Below are 23,428 nucleotides of genomic sequence, written 5' to 3' on the forward strand. Positions count from 1 at the left end.
GGGCGCACTGTCCAGCCCGAGGGGGGCGGGGGAGGAATGTTGTGAATGAACCCAGGGCCCGCCCCGAAACTCCGCATAAGGCCTGCGCCACAGGGGTTCTCCAGATCTGATTGGCCGGCGGCGCCCCGTGATTGACAGCGCCCCTCGCTTTACTCTCTGATTGGGTGGATGAGAGAAAACAGGCACCTCAGCCAACGAATGAGCAGTGGAATATTGGAGACGGGTCTGGAAGCGCAGCCAATGATAGGAGAGGACCGCGGAGGCCGAGGGGGGGTCCAATGGGGACAGGCGCCGGGGGCGGGACAACGGCGGTGGATAAAGCGGCGGCCGAAGCAGCTTCATTGTTGTGAAGAGTCTTAAAGGGGCCGCATCACCCGGCTGGCCCGGTGCGGGGCGGGGTGGGTGCAGCGGGGGTCCCGGGGCGGCCGAGAGCAGAGGGAGGACAGGAAAGCGAGTAGGGGCCGCGGGCTCCGGCGCAGCGAAGTGAGCACCGGACAGACCCCCCCAGCAGCCCCGCCCCGGCCCCGGCCCGGCCGATGGACCCCCCCGCGGCCAAGCGGAGCCGGGGCTCCCCCGCGGGACCGGAGGAGCGAGATGCCGGGGCCGGGGCAGCGCGCGGCCGGGGCCGACCCGAGGCGCTACTGGACCTCAGCGCCAAGCGAGTAGCCGAGAGCTGGGCCTTCGAACAGGTGACCGAGGGGGGAGGGGTGCTGGGAGGGACGCACCCCAGCCCTGTCCTCACCGCCCCTTCTTTTCACCCCTCCTCCTCCCAGAGACTCCGGACCTACCTCTGCTCTGAGACCCCCTGAGATTGCACCCCCTAGAGCCCTAACCCTGCCCACTCCCGCATCCTCCGTGGCTGTTCTTCAGACCCTGTGTCCACCCTCCTTCCCTTCGCCCCATCCCCACCCCTCGGCGCCCCAGATTCCCACGCGGGGCACTTCCTTCTCCTCTGTCCCTGACCCCGGGCCCTCCCGTATCGCTAGGTACCTGGTGTTCCCACTGCACCCTCATCTCCCAGTGAGGACGCCCCACTAAGACCGCACTCCTCTCTCAAACTCTTAGGAACACTCTTTGGGACACTCTACGTCCCCAGAAGCCCACATTTCCCCATTCCTGCCCTCCATATCCCCAGGTGGAGGACTCCCCACGTCTCCAGATCCCAGCTCAGGACACCCCCTTTCTGCCCTCCTATCCCAGCCCTCAGGTCTACAGAACCCACCCATCTTTGGGGCCCTCCTCCTCTCCGGATCCTCCCTCCGGAGGCTGCCCAGCCCCTGGCAGCAGGGGTTTCTCAGGGGGTCTTCCCTTCCCCCACATCTCACCTCCCCCCCCACCAAGCTATCCCAGTGCTTCTGGGAGGGAGGAGCCCAGGCAGAGCCTAGGAGGTACCTGTACAGGTACACCTGGAACCCCACATCTGTGGCTTCTGGGGGCTCCTTGGAGTCCTCTTTCTTGTCCTGGGTGTGGGCCGTGAGGAGCTGGAGCTGTGTCTGAGCCTCACTAAGCAAGGGCAGCCCCCAGGCTCTGTCCTCTGACCCTGGGGGGCATCTCTGCTCCCAAGTCAGGACTGATGGGTTCGGCCAATTGTGGATGGAGTAGGCTCTGATTCACGGACCGGAAAATCCCTCCTTAGTCATCTGCCAACTGTCACTGGGCCAGTCACCGGCTCTCCCACTTCCCCCAGAAACCTACATAGGACAGGGGCTAAGGCCCCTTTATTGTGTGGGAGATACACAGAATAATCCCCAAACCATATCCAGGGCTCCCATGTACCTGCCCTGGACAGGCCAGATGCTAGAGAAGTTCTTTCACCCTTTGAGGATTGTCATTCTCACTTTGAAGGAACTGGGGCACAGAGAGGTTGGGAAACTTGCCCAAGGTCACCCAGCCTGTGAATAGCAAACCCAGATTGGAGGGCAGGCTCAACCAGCTGGTTTCATTGCCTGGAGTCCACAGGGGTGGCCTGGGCACACCTCGATTCCTGGGGGCCCTTCCCAGGGGAGGGGCTCAAAGAGGAAACTGAGGAATGGAGCCAGCTTGGGGACCCTGAACAAACGAAGTCGCTGTGCGCCTGAGCCTCAGCTTCCCCTGGCTGTAAGACGAGGTCGAGGCTCAGTGTGGGCCAGGTGGTTGTGAGGTTAGGGAAGTCAGTCCCCAGGACATTCCACACAGTGCACACTGAGAAAGTCACCCTTGATTGTCATTCTTATCACTTTTATGTCACTTCCTTCTGACCCCCTAGTGCCTGGGAAGTGGGAGAATCTTATGCCAGAACCCAGGGACCTGGAATCCTGGAGGGAATCTGTAGAAACTTCTGGAATGCTAAGGATGGACCAGGCATCATTTTAAGTGCTTTTCATCTGTCAGTGCTGGGTTTTGTTGTGGTGGTTGTGGTTTTTTCTGTCTCATTTTTGTTTGTACTGGGGTGAAACCCAGAGGCGATTTACCCCTGAGCCACATTCCCAGCCTTATTTTGTGTATGTGTGTGGTGCCTGGGGTCAAACCTAGGGCCTCATGCATGCTCCCCAGCCCTTTTTATTTTTTTATTTTGAGACAAGGTAGTGCTAAGTTGCTTAGGGCCTCATTAAGTTACTGAGACTGGCTTTGAACTTGTGATCCTCCTGCCTCAGCCTCCGGAGTTGCTGAGATTACAGGCACGTGCCACTGTGCCTGGCTCCCAGCCTTTTTAATTTTTTTAATTTTGAGACAGGGTCTGACTGAGTTGCTGAGGCTGTCCTCAAACTTGGAGATCCTCCTGCCTCAGCCTCCTGAGTCACCAGGATTGCTTACTGCTGTGAAGCTCAGTTTTTTGTTTTTGTTCTTTATTTTAAAGATATGGGGTCTCAGGCTGGGGATGTAGTTCAGTTGGTAGAGTGCTTGCCTGACGTGCACAAGGCCCTGGGTTCTAATCCCCAGCACCACCAAAAAAAAAAAAAAAAAGAGAGAGAGAGAGAGAAAGAGAAATGGGGTCTCTCTGATGCTCAGGCTGTTCCTGAACCCTTGAGCTCAAGCAGTCCTCTCTCTTCAGCTTCCTGAGTCGCTGTGACACCAGGCAACCTGGCTCACTTGAGCATATAGATTTCAGGAGATGGTTGCTGTTCACATCCCACTTTATACTGGGGACGCTGAGGTTCAGGGAGGCCGACGGCTTGCCCAGGCCATGTGCCTCTTGTACACAGCAGAGGGGGTGGTCCAGCGGGCGTTCCAGCTCGGCTTCTAACCCACCAGCCCTCCCTGCAGGTGGAGGAGCGCTTCTCCCGGGTACCGGAGCCGGTCCAGAAGCGCATCGTCTTCTGGTCATTTCCACGCAGCGAGCGGGAAATATGCATGTACTCCTCGCTGGGCTACCAGCCCCCGGAGGGCGAGCAGGACGCCCGGGTGCCCTTCACCCGCGGGCTGCACCTGCTGCAGAGCGGGGCTGTCGACCGGGTGCTGCAAGTAGGTGAGTGTCTGACCCCAGCCCTCCAGGGAGGTCCAGCGCAGGCGGGGGTGCAGGGGGGCTGTGGTGGAAGTTTCCAGACCTCGGGCTTGGAGGCCCAGGTAAGGTCCACAGAGAGACTGTCACCTCAGATATGGTCCTAGACCTTGGGCAGCAGGAAGTGGGGGCAGGGAGGCCCAAGCAAGGGCTGAGCGCAGAGACAACAGTCACCCCACATCCCGGCAGAGGTCCCTGGCGGGGCCTGCAAGGGAACCAGCACAGGGTTGAGATGGTCTTAGACCTCGGGCCTCAGGCCCAGCTGGGCTTGGACGCAGGTTGTGAGCTACAGGTGGAAGGCAGACCTCGGGCGGCTGAATTGGGGACCAAGGGAAAAGGTGGGATCAGAGGAGCAACCAAACCATGGGTAAGAGAAGTTTCTAGACTGCAGACAGAGGGACCCGGCGATAGGATGGAGAGTTCAGAGGCACAGGTAGGAGGCATCCCAGACCTGGGACCATGTGACAGGCGGACCCAGACATGCAGAGCCAGGTGAGAGCTGGTCAAAGCTCAGGCAGAGGCTGGGGTCAAGGTCAAGAGCCATCTGCACTGCAGCAGTTACTTCAGGTCACAAAAATGTGTTCTGTATTATATAAAGAACCAGAAGGAGGAATCGGAAGCTTTCAAGCACAGAAATAGTCAGTGTTAGAGGAGCAGGAAAGGCCGATTCTCCTGACTGGATCATCACACGCCGTGTATGGTGTGGAATTATCACCCACACCCCGTGAATGTGTGGGATTGTTTTTTTTTTTTTTTTAAAGAGAGAGTGAGAGAGGGGAGAGAGAGAGAGAGAGAGAGAATTTTTAATATTTATTTTTTAGTTCTTGGCAGACACAAAATCTTTGTTGGTATGTGGTGCTGAGGATCGAACCCGGGCCGCACGCATGCCAGGCGAGCGCGCTACCGCTTGAGCCACATCCCCAGCCCAATGTGTGGGATTGTTATGTGCCAATTAAAGAAATGATTAAAACCGAATTTAAAAAAGAAGGGTTTAGGGCCATCGTGGAGGGATGGTCTCAAACCTAAGGCAGTGGAGCCGAGGCAGGAATGTAGAGTAGAAGTTTAGTGTCATATATGAGAGGCTGTCTCAGACCTCAGGCGGTGGGGCCCAGGTGAGGTCGGAGGCCCGAGTCCAGAGCTGGAGGAGGAAGCTGACCTAGACCTCAGGCGGCGGGGCCCAGGTGAGGGTTGGGGGAAGGTTATGAACTAGAAGGAGAGGAGGGGACTGCAGAGCTGGAGCTGGGGGAGATGGGGAGGAAAGGCCTCAGACCTCAGGCGGCAGGGCCTGCAAGGGGACCAGCACAGCTGGGCCAGGAAACTCTAGCCTACTGGGTGGCAGGCCATGGCAGGGACCCAGTCAGCCGTGGAGCCCCCCTTGCCTGGACAGTGCCCAGCTGTCCACAGGCTGCTGGCCTCCTCCGGTATGAGGAAGCCATGTCTCTGCGTGACGCAGGCTGGGCCCGGGCTGCCCAACCAGTCGGATGAGCCTGGGAGACATCTGGGCTGCCCAGGGGCCAGGGAGGGGCAGGGGGTACCAGGGTGATGTGGCCCCTGGCCTGCCACATCAGCCCCTCACTCTCAAGTGTCACCAGCCTTTAGCATCTTCCCAGGAAGTCCGAAAGCCCTGGGGGTATCCATGGTAACCCAAGGACTGACAGACCATCTTGAACTTGGGGACTGTGGTACACTGTCATTGGAAGGAGAAGGAGGGTTGCCCAGGACTGAGCTTTTCACCAGTGTCCTGAACGTCTGTTGCATATTAGGTCACTCAATTTTTCTGTAACTCCAGGGACGTCATTAGCATTCCAGGTGGACAGTCGGGAACCGAGGCACAGGCAGGGCTCAGCTGGGCTGTGCAGGGGGACAGGGCCACCGGGATCTGGGTTGACACACCAGACACCAGGCGGTGGCCTCTGCTTGTAGGCTTCCACCTGAGCGGGAACATCAGGGAGCCCGGAGCCCCCGGGGAGCCGGAGCACCTCTACCACGTCTCCATCAGCTTCGACCGCTGCAAGATCACGTCCGTGAGCTGCGGCTGTGACAACCGAGACCTCTTCTACTGCGCCCATGTGGTGGCCCTGTCCCTGTACCGCATCCGGCATGCGCGCCAGGTGGAGCTGCGGCTGCCCATCTCCGAGACGCTGTCCCAGATGAACCGGGACCAGCTGCAGAAGTTCGTGCAGTACCTCATCAGCGCCCACCACACCGAAGTGCTGCCCACCGCCCAGCGCCTGGCGGACGAGATCCTGCTGCTGGGCTCCGAGATCAACCTGGTGCACGGTGAGGGCGCATGCGCGAGGGCGGCCGCTCAGCCCACGGCCATGGGGGTCGCTCGGTACCAGGTGCCTCGGTGCCTGCCGTGGGGGGGGCACACGGCTTTGCCTGCACAGACCCAGGGCACGTCCCCAGTGAGTGGCAGGTCCTGGTTATACTTTGGCCCTAGGGCAGATGAGTGGTCAGGAACCAGGACGTGGGCAGAGGGCGGGGGCCAGAGGGAAGAGCCCGCGTGCAAGGTCCTGCCCAGGGTGGAGACGGCTCAGAATCCGGGGTGCAGGCCTGCGTGGGTGGGTGGAGGGCGTGAGGGTGGGGGTCGTGGGAGGGGCCTGGGGGATACACACCCGAGGGGACCGCAAGGGCTTGCCATGGTGGGGTGGCGGGAAGAGGGCAGCTGAATGAGCAGTGGGCGGGGCATCGGAGGGGGACTCTGGGCGGGGCTGGTGGGTGCAGAAAGCTGGGATCACGGGGTGAACTGTGGTGTGGGAGAATAAGTGGGGTGAGTGCATGGGTGGTGAAGGACGATGGCGGGTGAGTAGGCGCTGGTGGTGAGGAAATGGGTGGGAGGCTCTGGCAGTGGACAGTGGGGTTGGCGGAGAGCGGAGGCCCAGCTTGGGGTGCGTCGTGGGTGCGGGGAGGGTCTGCAGTGTGGACAGACGTGTGGTGGCCGTGGAGGGTGGGTTTGTGTGGGATGGATGGACAGGTGGAGGGTGTTTTGAGAGGGACTGTGAGCGGCTGGTGGACACAGGGAGGTGGCAGGGGCAGAGACTAGTTGGATGGGGGTTAGCAGGTGTGGGGGTTGATGGTGAGTGGGAGGGTGGGGGATCCCGAGTGGTAGATGCACGTGTGTTGAAAACCTGGGGCAGTCAGCGGGTGGAGTGATGGGATGGGTATGTAGGTGGAAGGGCCGTGGGAATTATGGGTTGGGTGGCTTCGTGGTCATGTACAAGGGGTCAGATATGTGGGCTGATGGGGGCCATGGTAAGATGGATAAAGACAGGCATAATGTGGCTTGGCAGATGTGTGTTTCCGGTGGGATGGGTGGATGGGTGAATGGGTGGGTGGATGGATGGGTGGATGGGTGAATGGGTGGGTGGATGGATGGGTGGATGGGTGAATGGATGGGTGGATGGGTGGGTGGATGGGTGGATGGATGGGTAGATGGATGAATGGATGGGTGAATGGGTAGATGGGTGGATGGATAGATGGATGGGTGGGTAAGTGGATGGTATTCGAGGCAAGGTGGATGGATAAAGGAACTGGTGGGTGTATGGGTAGATGGACAGACAGATGGATTGGTAGGTGGATGGGTGGGTGGGAGGGATGGACAGACAGGAGGTTGCGTGGTGCTTACTCTAGGAGAGATGGAACTTTGGGATAGACGGGGTGACTTAGAGGACTCGATGGGGAAGGTGGACAGACACCCTCTCTCCCACCCCAGCCTGGGCTTCCTTCACCCACCCCTGCCTTCCTGCAGGTGCCCCCGACCCCACAGCAGGTGCGGGCATCGAGGACGCCAACTGCTGGCACCTGGATGAGGAGCAGATCCAGGAGCAGGTGAAGCAGCTGCTGTCCAACGGCGGCTACTACGGGGCCAGCCAGCAGCTGCGCTCCATGTTCAGCAAGGTGCCGCATGGGCATGGGGCACGGGGGCTCAGAGGCCCAGCCCTGGCACCCCACACCCTGCTCACTGCCCTGTCCCCGTGCAGGTGCGGGAGATGCTGCGGATGCGGGACTCCAACGGGGCGCGCATGCTCATCCTCATGACAGAGCAGTTCCTGCAAGACCCGCGCCTGGCCCTGTGGCGGCAGCAGGGCGCGGGCATGACGGACAAGTGCCGGCAGCTGTGGGACGAGCTGGGTAAGGCTCCCTGCCCAGGTCTTGCTCCCCCGATAGGAGCATGTCCCTGGATCCTCCTCCATTTATTGAGCACCTCCAACATGCGGGTGCTGTACAGGGTGCTGGAGCCACAGCAGAGAACAGACAGACGGGTCCTGCTCTCGGGGGCTGACATGGGACAGGAGAGGGACAATGAAATACCATACCCTTGTCCCTCAGTATCCAAGGGGGATGGGTTCCAGGACCCCCAGGGACACAAAAATCTGTGTGTGAGTAAGTCCCTCATATAAAAGAAAAATGGGCTGGGGGTGTCGCGCAGCGGGGGAACGTTGCCTAACGTGCAGAGCCCTGGGTCCCATCCCAGCACCACAAAAGTAAAAGTAAAAGTAAAAATGGCCTACTATGTGCAGAACCTACTCACATCCTTCATATATTCACTTATTTATTTGGTGCTGGGGATGAAACCCAGGACCTTGTGCATATTCAGCACATGTCCTACCTGAGCTGTGCCCCAGCCTTTCTGTGTTCTTTAAGTCACCAGGAGATCACTTATAACACCTAACACAGAGGAACCGCAATGGAAGGAGGGTTGTATTGTCTAAGGACTAATGTGAAGGGGGGAAAGTCTGTATGTGTTCAGTACAAATATAATTTTTTCCCCAAAATATTTTCAACCCAAGGTTGGTTGAATCCAGATAGGTGACCGCTGGATTTGGAGGGCAGATGGTCAGCCTAGGAGGCCAGGGGTCAACATGTGTCCAAGTCAGATAGCCAGTGTTTTCAGCTTCTCCGGCCATTTGGTCTGCAACGCGACAACTGAATTCTGCACATCGTAGCAGAAAAGCAACCACAGACGTGGGCCACTGAGTGGAGGTGGTAGTGTTACAATAAAACCTTTTTTAATGGACACTTTATATATTTATTTGAACTTCACAACTCATAAAATACCCTTCTTTTGTTTTCGTTTTTTTTTTTTCCCCACCAATTAAAAATGTAAAAATAAGTCTCAGCCCGTCGGCTGCTCCGAGAAAACAGATTGTGGGTTCCGTTCTCTGCATGTGCTGTCCTTCGCTATTGGCTGACCCCCGTATTAGATGGGGAAAACATGCGAGAGATAAAAAGGAAAACAAAAACATTGAGGGGAGTCTGGCGACCTGGATTTGAATCCTGATTTCTAACTTAAATGACCTTGGATGAATGTGCTTCCTCCCTGGGCCTGATTTTTCTTACCCATTAAGTGAAAAGTCTATTAGCCGCCACCTCAGAGGGTCCAGATTAAGAGTGAGCGGAACTGCCCAGGACACAGGGGATGCTCTGTAGTGTCTGGTGGGAATGTGGCCTCCTCCGTGTCTTCTCAGGGGCCCTCTGGGTCTGTGTCATCCTGAGCCCCCACTGCAAACCAGAGGAGCGGGCGGGCTGGCTCCAGCTGCTTGGCACATGGGACAAGCTGGACGTGTGCCCACTGGAAGAGGGCAACTACTCCTTCGATGGCCCCAGCCTGCAGCCCACCGTGGCTCCCAGCCCAGGTAGGAGAGGGTTCCAGCCTGCTGTCTGCCACAAACCCATCACCGCTGGCCATGTCCCAACTTTGTATCATGCAACTCTGTCTGAGGGGAGAGAGGGAGTCGGGGAGAGAAGGGAGCCCCAGCTGTTGGCTATCCTCTCAACCAGGAGGGAGGAAGTGGTGAGGGCAGGTGCAGAGGCAGCCTGCAGGACAGTTAAATATAGTGCGTCACCCTGAGCTGGTCTCCTAGCTCCACCTCCTGTTATCTGTGGAGACAGTACAGAGGGAAGAAAACAGGTGTCTGCAAACACAAGGGGGAGGTGAGATATTGAGAAGGGGGAGGAAGGAAGAAAACAGAAAACAATGGAGAGAGAGGAGGAAAGAGGCAGACACGAGGTGGAGAGAGAGGCCAGGGGAGAGGAGAGGAGAAAGGGTAAGCCGGGAGAGAGACGGTCACTGAACCGCTGTTCTGCTGTGACCACCACCAGCAACCCCACGCACCTTCGAAGGTGCTTTGAGGACTGGGAGCAAGCCCGTGCCCATCCTCTGCTCAGGGTCTGACCCCATGGTGGCACCTGGTGGGGGAAGGTGAGCGTGACTAGGGCCCCCCTCACTGGACCACACTGGGTCCCTCTCCCACAGGCTCTGAGGAACAGGAAGAGGGGGAGGTGGCGGCCACAAGTTCCCGCCACACGGTATTTGGCAGAGCCCTGCAGGCTGGAGACCTGCACTGGGAAGACTCCCACCTGCAGCGGATCCTGGCTAGTGACTCCTACAGCCCCAGCCTCACAGGCACCATGGGCAGCGACAAGTCAGCCTTCGACCCTCAGGGCCGCCCACTCTGGCTGGGCGAGCCTTTTCCAACTGCTTGCGCCCGAGTGGACACCCTGCGTGCCCATGGGTATCCCCGCCAGGCCCTGCGGCTGGCCGGTGCCATAATCAACACGCTTCGGCTCCAGCGGCGGCATCAGCTTGAGAGCTACAAGCAGCAGAAAAAAGGTGGGGGCGAATACTCTCCTCACGTCCCTGGGGCAGTGGTGTCATCCCAGCAGCTTGGGGAGGCTGAGGCAGGAGGATCGCCAGTTCAAAGTCAGCCTCAGCAACTTATTAGCAAGGCGCTGAGCCACTCAGCGAGACCCTGTCTCCAGATAAACTGTTGACAAGGGGCTGGGGAGGAGGCTCAGTGGTGAGCTCTTGCCTGGGGTGCTGCAGGGCCTGGACTCAGTCCCAGGACTGGGGAAAAAAAGAAAAAAACGTTTGGGGACTGGATATGGAGGACAGGAGAAGCCATCCATTGAGTTCTTGGGCAGGGAACGGGTCACTTAGTTACCAGGAAATTGAACAAAGAGTAATGAAGAATCTTCAGGGTGTTCTGGGCTTGAGAAGAGCCCTGACCCAGTTTGAGGGCTCAGGGATGGCCCGGGACCCTTCCAGAAAAGCTGAGAGAAGGGGAGGGAGGAGGTGCTGCGAGGAGCAACCCACGGGCAGGAGCCAGGCGGAAGAGAGCCAGGCCAGAAGGTCCATGGGCAACGCACCCTAGAGAAAAGAGAAGCGTCAAGTGGCCCCCGGGTCCCAAAACCTATTTGGGCTTTTGAACATCAGAAAGGTGCAAAAGGAGCTATTTTGGAAAGTGCCCAGTGTTGTCCCTGTACCCTTCTGGGTGGCCACGGCAGAGCCCCAGGACAGAGCTAGCCTCTGGGTGGGCAAGTGGTGAGACTCTGGAGTCAGGAAAAGGAATCACCCAAGAGGCCCGCGGAGGGGTGGGATCGAGCCCCCTCTTTCTGCCTGCAGAGTTGCTCCAGAAAGGCGCCACCTGCATCACCAACCCCGAAGGCTGGGTGGGCCACCCCTTGGACCCCATTGGCTGCCTCTGCAGGGCGCTCCTAGAGGCCTGTCGCCTGGAGGAGGAGACCCTCTCCCTTTACCCAGGTACCCACGGGGGAAGCCCTGGAGGACCTGGGACACACTCTTGCTGTTAGCCACGCCCCTGCTATTGGCCACGCCTCCTGGCCCTCGGGAAGCAGATGGGCCCAGTGAGGCCACCCATAGACCTAGCGACCACCAGAAGGGGCCCTGTGGCAAGTGCTGGGAGATTGCGCTGCCCCTGCTTCACCCACCCCTATCGCGGTGCTTGGGCCCAGAGATCCCAAGAAAGGGGGTCCACGGTCCTCCTGTCCCCTCTCCCTCAGACTCAGGACCCGAGAAGCGGAAGGTGGCCTATCAGCACGTGCCAGTGCCCGGGAGCCCTGGGGAGTCCTACCTGGCGCTGGCACTAGAGGTGGCACTGCTGGGGCTGGGGCAGCAGCGGGCCCTGCCCGAGGGGTTGTACGCCCAGGACAAGGTGGTGCGCAACGAGGAGCAGCTGCTGGCGCTGCTGGAGGAGGTGGATCTGGACGAGCGGCTGGTGCAGGTGCTGCGCAAGCAGGCGGGGCTGCTGCTGGAAGGTGAGGCCCCGCCCCTGACCAGGCCCCGCCCCCTGACCTTGCCCCGCCCCCGCCCTCCCTGTCCCTCAGACCTCGCGGGTCCTGAAAGGGAGAGCCCGCTCCTCTGGCTCCGCCCATGGTCTGGTCCTATTGGCTTGTTCGCTGTGTCTCTGCCCACACCAAGCTGGCCCCGCCCCCTCCAGGGCCTCTGTGCTGCTGAACCTTGCTGGTAGCTCTGCCCCTGGGACAGCTGCTCCTTCCTCTCCAGCCTCTGACCCATCCTGCATGGGAGTCTGGCCCCACCTAAGGGTGCCTAGGGACTCCTTTTTTCTTTAGATTTCCGGAGGTTGGCTCAGTCTCGATGCCGAGTGCCTGCCCCTGAGACCTCTCAGACCCAGCCTATCTTCCATATCCATCCTGGAACCTGGGGAGACGTGGGATGGGGGTGGAGGAGAGCCCACACCGAGGGGCTGAACTCAGACTGTCCCTATAGGAGGTCCCTTCAGTGGCTTTGGAGAAGTACTTTTCCGGGAAAGCGTGCCAATGCACACCTGTGCCCGCTACCTGTTCACTGCGCTGCTGCCCCATGACCCCGACCTGGCCTATCGCCTGGCACTGCGAGCCATGAGGTGAGGACAGGTAGCAGGGGACACTGCCTGGATTTGGTGTGGGAGCAGGAGGGGGACGGGAATGTCCACGTGGTACTGGATTCAAAAAGTACACAGAGTGGAGTCCTTTTTGAGGCGGGTTTGTCGTGGCCCACCTGAATCTCAATCTCTCTCCACATGATGAACAATTTGGAGGGGGGTGTCTTTCCAGGACATTTGGAAAGAATAATATGTAAGCATCATGAGTTCAAGAACAGCCTTTTTAATTTTTCTTTTTCTTTATTTGGTTGATTGATTGCGGTCCTGGGGATGGAACCCAGGACCCCCTGCGTGCTAGGCAAGTGCTCCACCCGAACTGTTGGTCCCCAACACTGAAAAAAGCGCTATTATATGCGGGACTTTTCAAGGCTGCGTCAGGGAGCTGTAGTCCACAAACTTAATTTGATCTGCCACCTATTTCTGTGCAGCCCACGATGTTTCCATTTTGGGTGCCTGGGGGCACAACTCTGCTTTCCTAGCATGTGCCAGGCCCTGGGTTCCATCCTCAGAACTACCAAAAAAAAATAGTTTTTATTTTTAAATGATTGAAAAATATATGAAATTCAAATTTCCATGCCCCAAAATGAAGTTTTCTTGGCACCTACCCACACGTACTAATCTACTTCGCCAGTTTCGTTGGTGACTACTTTTGCAGGAGGCAGAGCAGAGCATGTCTTTTTTTTTTTTTTTAGACAACTTCATTTTATTTCTTAAAGCCAGCTATACTATATATATATATATATATATATATATATATATATATATATATATATATATTTTTTAACCAAGCTAATTCTTAAAAAGAAACCTGTCATCTTAAATAAAACAACAAAGTTTACATACATGTGAAACAGCATTCTTTTTTTTAAATTTTTATTGTTATGAACTCCCATTTTTACCCCGTATACAGATTGCAGCATCACATCGGTTATACATCCACTGTTTTACATATTGCTGTATTAGTGTCTGTTGTATTCTGCTGCCTTTCCTATCCTCTACTATCCCCCATCCCCTCCCCTCCCATCTTCTCTCTCTACCCTATCTACTGTGATTCATTTCTCCCCCTTTTCCCCCCCTTTCCCCTCACTTCCTCTTGTATGTAATTTTGTATAACCATGAGGGTCTCCTTCCATTTCCATGCAATTTCCCTTCTCTTTCCTTTTCCCTCCCACCTCTCACCCCTGTTTAATGTTAATCTTCTTCTCATGCTCTTCCTCCCAACTCTGTTCTTAGTTACTCTCCTTATATCAAAGAAGACATTTGGCATTTGTTTTTTAGGGATTGGCTAGCTTCACTTAGCATAATCTGCTCTAATGCCATCCATTTCCCTGCAAATTCTATGATTTTGTCATTTTTTAATGCAGAGTAATACTCCATTGTGTATAAATGCCACATTTTTTTTTTTTATCCATTCGTCTATTGAAGGGCATCTAGGTTGGTTCCACAGTCTTGCTATTGTGAATTGTGCTGCTATGAACATCGATGTAGCAGTGTCCCTGTAGCATGCTCTTTTTAGGTCTTTAGGGAATAGACCGAGAAGGGGAATAGCTGGGTCAAATGGTGGTTCCATTCCCAGCTTTCCAAGAAATCTCCATACTGCTTTCCAAATTGGCCTCACCAATTTGCAGTCCCACCAGCAATGTACAAGTGTACCCTTTTCCCCTCATCCTCGCCAGCACTTGTTGTTGTTTGACTTCAGAATGGCTGCCAACCTTACTGGAGTGAGATGGTATCTTAGGCTGGTTCAGAGCATGTCTTTGCAACAGGGACCAAACAGCTTGCAAAGCCAAAAATATGGGCTGTGCAGCCTTTGGCTGATCCTTGGCCTAAGTCCATATAGCAACCTAGCTAAGTGAGCTTAAATTTACCCCCATTTACATACCCGAAAAGACTTAAGGTGTCTTCCACTACCCAAGGTCACACAGCAAGGTTATTTATGTAATATTTGGAACCGGAATAGTTTTCACTGCTGTTAGTTACATCTAGCAACTCTGAATAACTTTCATAACAGAAAATTACACGCACAAGTTGGGCTTACACACCTGTAATCCCAGCAAACTCGGGAGGCTGAAGCAGGAGGATCATAAATTAGAGGCCAGCCTCAGAAACTTAGTAAGGCTTTGTCTCAAATTCAAAAAAAGGGCTGGGGAGGTAGTTCTGCTTAATAGTAAAATGCCCTTAGGTTCTGTCCCTAGTGCCAGAAGCAAAACAAAACACAAGACTTTAGAGTCCTCTCCTTATCCATGGATTTGATCAAATGCAGATCAAAAATATTTGAAAGAAAGCTGTGCCTGTACTGACCACGTACAGACTTTTTGTCTTCTGTTATCCCCTAAGCAGTGCAGTGTGACAGCCATGTACGTGGCATTCACGTTGCCGCAGGTGTCCTAGATCTAGAAATGAAGACACAGGAGGATGGGCCTAGAGTCTTCAAAGGCTGCACCACGTAAATCTGAGCAGCCACAGGCTGGAGTCCACCGGGGTCCCAGAATCAGTCTCCCACGGAGTCAGGGTGACCGCACAGTGAGCCTCTTAACAGGGCACTTTGTGGCCACCTTGAATCATCCAACAAGCAGGTTCCCCTTCTGTGGCCAGCGTTGCTCTGGTGAACAGAACAGTAAACAAAGAGGAGGGGACATTCTGGTGAGTGGCAGTAAATACATGACTAGGTGAACACTTGTCTGCCGCTCAATGCAGTGAGGACACTCAATGCGGAAAACAAGGCGGGCGGAGCGCCTCACAGTTCCTTGGTGGGGGTGTCGGGACGTGCTCACTGAGCAATACTTGAGCAAAGGTCTGGAGGAGGCGAGGGAGGGGCCACCAGGCAGAGGGGACAGCCAGTGCCAAGGCCCTGAGGTGGGACTATACCAGGTGGGTTTGAGGGCGACTAGAGTGGAGGCAGTGAAGGGAAAGAGGCCGTAGGGAGTGACGGGAAGCCGTGTCAGAAGAGCACTTTCCTCCCCCCCCCCACCCCCGTTTTTTTGGTACCAGAAATTGAACTCAGGGCCACTGGGCCACTGAGCCACCTCCCCAGCCCTATTTTGTATTTTATTTAGAGACAACACCAAGTTGCTTAGGGCCTTGCCATTGCTGAGGCTGGCTTTGAACTTGAGATCCTCCTGCCTCAGCCTCCTTAGCCGATTACAGGTGTGCGCCACCGCGCCTGGCTGTCTCCTCCCCTCTATATCAGCATGTGGCCTGGGGGATGAATGCAGCATTATTTTATTTAACTAACTTGCAAGTGATAGACATCTAGGCAGTTTCCTATCCCCTCTCTCGTTTTTTTATTTAAATGAATTATGATGATGGTGATGGTGATTGATTATTATTTGCAGGGCCAGGGACTGAGCCCAGGGGGCGCTCTACCACAGCCCTTTTTATTTTCATTTTTTAATTTGAGACAGAGTCTCACTTAGTTGTGAGTCTGGCCTCAAACTTGAGCTCTTTCTGCCTCAACCTGCAGAGTTGCTGGGTTAGAGGCATGTGCCGTGGTGCCTGGCTCAATTTATTATTTTTTATTGTCGGTTTTATTTGTGTTTCTGGAGGAGGGGGATAATCTGATACACGCATACAACGTGCAACGGCCAAATCAGAGTAATTCGCACTTCCATGTCAAACCTTTCCCTTTCTATGTGTAGGGAACCTTGGACTCTTTAGATATTTTGAAATACATCATAAATTGCTGTAGCCTATCATCATCCTCCTGTGCCGTAACATAGGACACCGGAACCCCTTCCTCTCATCTAGCCGTGTCTGGTACCCATCGTCCACCTCCCTCTGTTCCTGGCCTCCCGCCCTTCCCAGTCTTCCGGTGACCACTACTCTTCTCTCTTCTTCTATGAGATGAACATTTTTGGATTTCACATGAGTGACAACAGGCAGAACTGTCCTACAGGCTTGTTTCACTTAAAACATCCCCCAGTTCCATCCAGGTGGCTGCAAGTGGCAGGATTTTAAATTTTTTTTAATATTTTATTTTTTAGTTGTAGTTGGACACAATACCTTTATTTTGTTTATTTTTATGTGGTGCCGAGGATCTAACACAGGGCCTCGCCAGTGCTAGGTGAGCACTCTGCCGCTGAGCCACAACCCCAGCCCTGGACTTTAATTTTTTTTTAATTTTTTTTTCTTACTTGTAGTTGGACACAATACCTTTATTTAATTTATTTATTTTTGAGGTTCGAACCCAGCGCCTTGCACATGCTAGGCGAGTGCTCTACAGCTGAGCCACACCCCAGCCCCTTTAATCCTTTTTATGACTGAATAATATTCCATTGTGTAGGCCAACAGTGCCACAGTGAGCACCCCTCTGTCTTCCTGGGTGTGCAGGGTGGCTGTGCTGGGCAGCCCCTCCCACGGAGTCGGCAGGGCCACCCGCCCCTTACCAGGCTTGCTTCCCCCAGGCTGCCCGTGCTGGAGACGGTGCTTCCAGTTGGAGAACCCCATCCCACCCCGCTGGACTCCATCCCGAGCAACCGCTTCCCCCGCTGGTTCATCCTGGGCCACCTGGAGACCCGCCAGTGTGAACTGGCCTCCGCCATGCTGACCGCAGCCAAGGGTGAGGACGGTGACCACCTCTGTCCATCATCCTCTCCACTGTCACTCTGGCTTCTCCCCCCTCCTTTGATCCTTTTGCCAAATTGCGCCAATATTCCTTGAGCGCCTTCTCTGTGGACCAGGCAAACTGTCCCCAGCCCCCTGACCCGCGGGGCAGGTGGACAGTAAGGAAAAGATCTGCCACACAGGAAGTAAGAGAAGGATCTCGGTGTGGGCAGCCAAGCAGGGGCGGTGTTTGACTTGTTCTTTGGCAGCGCTGGGTTGGAACCCAGAGCCTCACACAGGCCTGTCACGGGCTTGACCACTGAGCGGCGTCCCCAGCCCCAGCAGGTGGATGCTTAAGCAAAGACCTGCAGGTGAGGGCAGAGCTTTGCAGATATCTGGTCTTGGTCAGCTCGGACGGCCACAACCAAACACCATCGACTGTCAGTGCCATGCACACGCCTGTAACCCCAGTGACACAGGAGGCTGAGGTCAGAGGACCCAAGTTTGAGGCCAGCCTGGGCAACGGAGCAAGACCCTGTCTCAAAATATTTTAAAAACGGGCTGAGGATGTCGCTCAGTGATAAAGCACTGGGCTCCATGTTTTAGAGTTCTGGATACTGTGTTTCAAGGTCAAGGTGCCTGCGAGGAGCTTCTGGGTGACAGCTCCCTTCTTGGCGTGCACATGGCCACCTTCTTCAGTCTCCACGTGGCGGAGGCTGGGAGCGGGAGGGAGAGTTCTTCAGTGTCTCTTCTTATAAGGGCCCTGATCCCCTCTGAGGGCCCCACCTCACGACCTGGCTTAACCCTCCACAGTCCCCACCTCCAAACCATAGCGGTGGGGTGTTCAGCATATGAGCTGGGAGGCCAGGGGGCGGGGGGGACACAGTACAGTCCATGGCATCTGGGAAGAGCATTCCACGCAGAGGGACAGCCAGTGCTCAGGGTCACACAGCCCAGGAGCAACAGGAGTGACAGGACAGACGTTTGATTCCTGACATTCTGGGTCCAGAATAGATGCCCTTGCCGACATGGCTTCCTCCTGCTAGGAGAGAAGGACCCAAAGGACACTGCGTACCTGGCAGATGGCGTGGGGACGCCAGGGCTGGGAGTCTTCACAGGTGCCTTGCCTGGTCCCCCTCTTTGTGCCGCTAGTCCCCAGGCAGAGGACCCTGGAACAGGTCGCTCAGCTGCGGGCCGCTGGTGGGTGGGTCTAACAGTGCCCCCGTGGCTCCCTCTGCCCAGGAGACCCCAAGTGGCTGCACGTTGTCCTGGGCTCCATCCAGCAGAACATTCACTCGCCCGCTCTGCTCTTCAAGCTGGCGCAGGACGCCTGTAAGACGGCCACCCCGGCCGGCGCGCCACCGGACAGCACGCTGCTCGGCATCGCGCTGGAACTGGGCCTGCAGGTGAGGGTCACTGAGTGGATGGGGACGGGGGGCACCGCCAGGAGCGGGGCCTCCGGGGACGAGGCCTGAATAGGAGCTACTCCTTTGGGGGCGAAGTCTGAGTGTGATCCTGTCCCTGTGGGCCGAGCCGCAGACGCACCTGTGAAGTGAAGGTCTGGGGTAACCGAGGGCGTCCTCAGGGGTGAAACTGGATGACGCTCCACCTTCTAAAGGACTCAAGGTTGGGGGTCACCTCAGGGGAGAGCCCGGGCCGGCCAGCTGTACATGGGCCTCGAGAGGGAGCAGAGCACCTAGGGTGTGGCTCGGGGTGCAGAACCTGCCTGGAACGGGTGGCCCTGGGTCCCATTCCCAGCGGGAGGTGGGCTGGTGTGCTGCTGGCTGAGGACCATTGGAAGGTGGGGCTGAAGCAGGAGGGGGGACAGAGCCTGCCAATAGGGAGCTTCCTTGGGGGTGGGGCCTGGAGGAGAAGGCGGGGCTCTAGGAGGGCTGCAGTACTGAGGGTTGGGCCATGGAGGAAGGACCAGAAGGTGAGGGACAGCCCCTCTGGGTGGCATTCTGCAAGCAGGGCCTGTAGCTGAGTGCGTAGTCCCCAAAGGTGGGGCAAGGAGTGGTCCTGCAAGTCGGAAGCTAGCCTGTAGATGAGGAGTCACTTAAGAGGGTGTGGCCCCAGGAACCTGGAGGGGGCGGGGCCTGAGGGGTGTGGCCTCGGGTGGCTGAAATTCAGTAAAAGCACTGGGAAGAGCTCTGGGTGACTTGCAGGATGGGGTAGGACCTTCCCAGGGAGAACAGGCGAGCAGGGCACCTCCAGGAGGTGGGACTGGCCGTGGACAGCCCCATGCAGCAGGGAGGAACCGCTGTGTGGGCCAGGCAAGACCAGGCTGGCATGTCGCAGAGACCCACCGGGAACCGAAGGCAGGGCTGGGGTTCAGGAACTGGGGTGGGATCTGTGGGCTGTCCGGTGCTTTGAGGTAATAGGGGGAAATCTGCCGGCTTGAAGCATGGAATTTTCCAGAGGGGACGGTTTGGTTCACTCCCTTGTAGGATCCCCGATGTAGGATCTGGGGTGGGACCCATAACAGTAATGTTAAGGGAGCTCTTGGAATCACTAGGCACTGCAGGAAGCGTTGCCCACCACAGCTGAGGTTGATGCCTGCGCCCCCCCCTCCTGCCCCGTCTCTCTCTCTCTTTCTCTCTCTCTCTCTCTCTCTCTCTCTCTCTCTCTCTCTCTCTCTCTCGGTGCTGGGGATGAAATCCCGAGTTCTCTCGTGCTAGCCAAGCTTTCTACCAATGAACTACACCCGCAGTCCCAAGATTCAGTTTCTGTCCCCATTTTATCGGTGAGGAGACTGAGACCGAGGAGTGCGGCTATTGGCCCTGGTGTTTTGGATCAGCTCTTAACCTCCAGGCCTCCTTGGGCCCGCGGGCGCCTCCTCCACAGGCCAGTCTGAGACGCTGAGGAGCCGCCTCTGTCCCCTTTCCACCCTGCAGGTGATGCGCATGACTCTGAACACCATGACCTGGCGGCGGAGGGAGATGGTTCGCTGGCTGGTCAGCTGCGCCACAGAGATTGGTGAGCGCCCCAGGGGACGCACCTCACCTCCCTTTTCTGGTTCCGGAAGTGTCACTGAACTGGGGGACATGAGAGAAAGGCGGGTTTTTCCCAGATTCCAGCCTGGGCCAGGCTGGGAGGGAACGTCTTGCTCTGGGGACGGAGGGGGACCAAGGGCGGTCCCTATCCCAGGCCCCCACACATGCGGCTCACCCTTAGTCCAGCTGCGCCTGCTCCCTGGGGAAGGTGAACAATTTCTGTCCCCTGTGGTAAAGAAGTGGCGCCGGTCCCTCTGCGGCTGTGGCTGCTGCAGGTTGGGGTGATGGCCGTGCCCTGGGCACCCCTTCACCCCGAGCTCTTTCCTCCTGACCTCCCCCCAGGCCCCCAGGCGCTGATGAACATCATGCAAAACTGGTACTCCTTATTTACCCCGGTGGAGGCGGCCACCATCGTGGCGGTGACCGGCACCACGCATGCCACCCTCATGCGGCTGCAGCTGGACACAGCCCGGCGGGAGGAGCTCTGGGCCTGCGCGCGCACCCTGGCCCTGCAGTGCGCCATGAAGGACCCGCAGAACTGCGTGCTGCCCGCCCTCACCCTGTGTGAGAAGAACCACGCGGCCTTCGAGGCGGCCTACCAGATTGTGCTGGACGCGGCGGCCGGCGGCCTGGGCCACGCTCACCTCTTCACAGTGGCCCGCTACATGGAGCACCGTGGCCTGCCCCTGCGCGCCTACAAGCTGGCGACACTGGCCCTGGCGCAACTCAGCATCGCCTTCAACCAGGACAGCCACCCCGCCGTCAACGACGTGCTGTGGGCCTGCTCGCTCAGCCACTCGCTCGGCCGCCACGAGCTCTCCGCCATCGTCCCCCTCATCATCCGCAGCATTCACTGCGCCCCGATGCTCTCCGACATCCTGCGCCGCTGGACCCTCTCGGCGCCTGGCCTGGGTCCCCTCGGGGCCCGCCGGGCTGCCAAGCCCCTGGGCGCCGACCGGGCGCCACTGTGCCAGCTCCTGGACGCAGCTGTGGCCGCCTACATCACCACCAGCCACTCGCGCCTCACGCACATCAGCCCGCGGCATTACGGCGACTTCATTGAGTTCCTGGGCAAGGCCCGGGAGACCTTTCTGCTAGCGCCGGATGGGCACCTTCAGTTCGCCCAATTCTTGGAGAACCTCAAACAGACCTACAAGGGCAAGAAGAAGCTCATGCTGTTGGTGCGTGAGCGGTTCGGCTGAGGGACGGTGCCTGGCATGGGACTCCATGGGGACCCCTGGGTCCTGCCTCCCTGACTCTGGCGGGCCTGGGCACTGGAGGCCCAGGAGGGGTTCAGTATTAGCCAGGGAAGGAGCCCTGCTGGACACAGGCAGGAGGTGGCATCCCGCCTGTGTGCGTGCCTAGGAGTGTGTGAACGTGTGTAAGGACCCGAGGAGCACAAGCCATACTGCCACCCAGAAGCCTAGAAGGGGTGTGTGCTCGGGCAGCTGGCATGACCCCACCGGGCCCCCCACAAGCAATAGGCAAGCTCCCTCCTCAAAACTCAAAGCCCTGGCATGGGCTCCAGGAGAGGGGCCGGAAGGCAGGCCTTCCCAACTGGCACTCGGGCCCACCAGGCTGGCCCGGGGACTGAATCCCCTCCTGCCCTCCTTCCTTCCCCTCCCCCACTGCTCAGGGGCCCCCCTCCCCTGTCCTGTGCCCCGCCCTGCCCTGCCAGGACCAACACCCCACTTCCACTGAAGGATTTCAAGAGGTCTCAGGCCTCAGCCACATACCTCACCCCCTTGTCCTCCTGTCTGGCCAGGACCCCATTCCCTTGGGCACCAGGGTCCCAGGGTGGGCTGGGTGGGGGCCATCGCTGCCCCTCCCTCCACCCACTAGTCACTGGACACATGACTCAGGAACCAGGCGAGGCCCGTGTGCCCTCTCAACCTGGTGTTGGGGGAGAAAGGCAGGCAGCTTGGTGTCTTCAGCTGCTTGTCCCTCCCTGTCCCCCGTCTCCACCTCACCATTCAGCCTGTTCTGTCTTCATCTCTGTTAAGTCCCAGCTACTGTCTCCCCGGCCCCCCCTCCCCTCCCCTGCCTCAGCCCAGGGAGGAGCAGGGAGGACCACCGTCCCCCACCCTCTTTTTCCCTTCTTGTATAGTAAGGAAAAAGATCGTCATTTTGTAACTTTTTCTATTTATTGAACGGTATATTGTACTCCCTTTCTTTTTTGTTTTGTTTTTTTCTAAAGATGGAACACAGTTTCTTTTTAATTTATTTTGAGACTGGGGGCTGCCTCTCCTGCATCCTGGGCCAGGGCCACCCCCTTCCCTTGACAAAAAGAAAAATTCCAGCTTCGTTTCTGAGCGTAGTTTGAAGCAAGGGGTGGAATGGGAGCGGCTGCTGGTGCCGTCCAGAGGTAGTGGAGTGAGCAACGAAAAAGAGATGGAGTGTGTTCACCACTGGGTGCTTCTCAGCTGTCTTCTGCATGGCTCCACGGCCTTACAGATCGGTGGGATTCCCCATACCCTTTCTACAGGCAAGAAAACTGAGGCTCCAACCTTTCAGGAAAAGGCAGCCAGCTAGCAGGCAATTGATCTTGATTTAGTACCTGTGTCTGCCCCAAATTGTACGACCCTTGCACCGCCGAGAATGGCCACTAGGGTACGCCTTGGCTCCAGGCACCTGCGGTTGTGGGGTACCGTGCATGGGAGGAGGCCATGGCAGGTACTTGGGTGCACCTTGATGGGAAAGGGCACCCTGCCCAAAGGCGGGAACCCTGAGCTAAGACTAGGCCTCGATGGGCAGAGTTCTGGACAGGTAAAGAGGTGGGTGTGGTCTTGGGAGTGTCGCCAGGGCATGCTGGGCCTGTATCACTTCAAATGAGGCTCCAAATAGAGCTAAGGGGTCTGGGGACGAGGGAAAACCATTGGGAGAGGAAACCATTGGTTGTCCTCCTTCCCTGGTTTCCCAGGGAGCGGCTTCTTCAAGGCCTTCCTGTCTTTAGAGACTGGCAGCCAAAGGGCCTGTCTGGGTCATTGTCAGGGCCAGGGCAAGCGAGGACAAAGTTTTCCCGGAGGGGCGAGCCGGCCACTAGAGGGCGCCGCGATCACACACAGACAAGGGTGTGACTCCGATGGGCGATTTGCTCGTGGCACCGCCCTCCGCTCGAAGGAACCAATCGGGGGCGGCCCTGCCTCCTACCCCGCCTTGCGTGTTCCCGCAGGTATGTGCGGGCGGACCCGGGGCCGCCCACGTGCTCCTCAGCGCCGCCTGGTGGCCTGGGATGGTGGAGGTGACAAAATAGTCTTGAACCTGGAGCGCGCCTTCCTGTACCTAAGCTGCTGTCACCGAGAGAAGTTCCTCATGTACCTGGGGCGCCACTCGGGTTCCGCTCACGCAAATGTTCCCCATGGGCCTGGGGTCCTTCTCAAGTCGCCCACCATCTCAAGTCAAAATTCCCTCTCTGCATGCTCTGGTGCCAGTACCCCAAGTATCTGTCCTGCCAAGCCTCAAATCTCAGCTACCCCCCAAATGTCACTAGCTCTAGACTGACATCCCAGTTGTGTCCGAATCACCCCTAAGGCCCAGGGTCACCCCACCACCACAGCCTCGGGGCCAGTTCCATCCCCTGGCCCTGGGCATCCTTCAGGTAACCTCAGTAAATGCTCCCTATGGGGGTTTCCCTGTCACCCCCAAAGTCAGTCACCCTGTTCAAGCTCAGGAACCCTCCATCCACATGAATAAATTCCAACCTCCTCCCACCTTCCTCAGAGCAGGTG

At 57.2% G+C, this 23,428-nt stretch overlaps 1 protein-coding gene across 1 annotated transcript; it reads left to right on the plus strand.

Annotated features, from left to right (window-relative positions):
• The first annotated feature begins 304 nt into the window (after window positions 1-304).
• Window positions 305-23,369, plus strand: ZSWIM4 (zinc finger SWIM-type containing 4). The gene is made up of 14 exons (XM_081284896.1): window positions 305-689; window positions 3,244-3,445; window positions 5,402-5,758; window positions 7,230-7,378; window positions 7,462-7,612; window positions 8,950-9,117; window positions 9,738-10,094; window positions 10,887-11,024; window positions 11,285-11,539; window positions 12,012-12,147; window positions 16,569-16,723; window positions 17,950-18,113; window positions 19,602-19,683; window positions 20,043-23,369. Exons 1-14 carry the CDS (start codon window positions 537-539, stop codon window positions 20,900-20,902), a joined length of 3,327 nt encoding a protein of 1,108 aa, XP_081141022.1. The 5' UTR covers window positions 305-536; the 3' UTR covers window positions 20,903-23,369.
• Window positions 23,370-23,428: the final 59 nt, after the last annotated feature.

This window comes from Spermophilus citellus (genome assembly GCF_964194105.1).
Source record: "Spermophilus citellus genome assembly, chromosome: 3".
Lineage (NCBI taxonomy): Eukaryota > Metazoa > Chordata > Mammalia > Rodentia > Sciuridae > Spermophilus > Spermophilus citellus.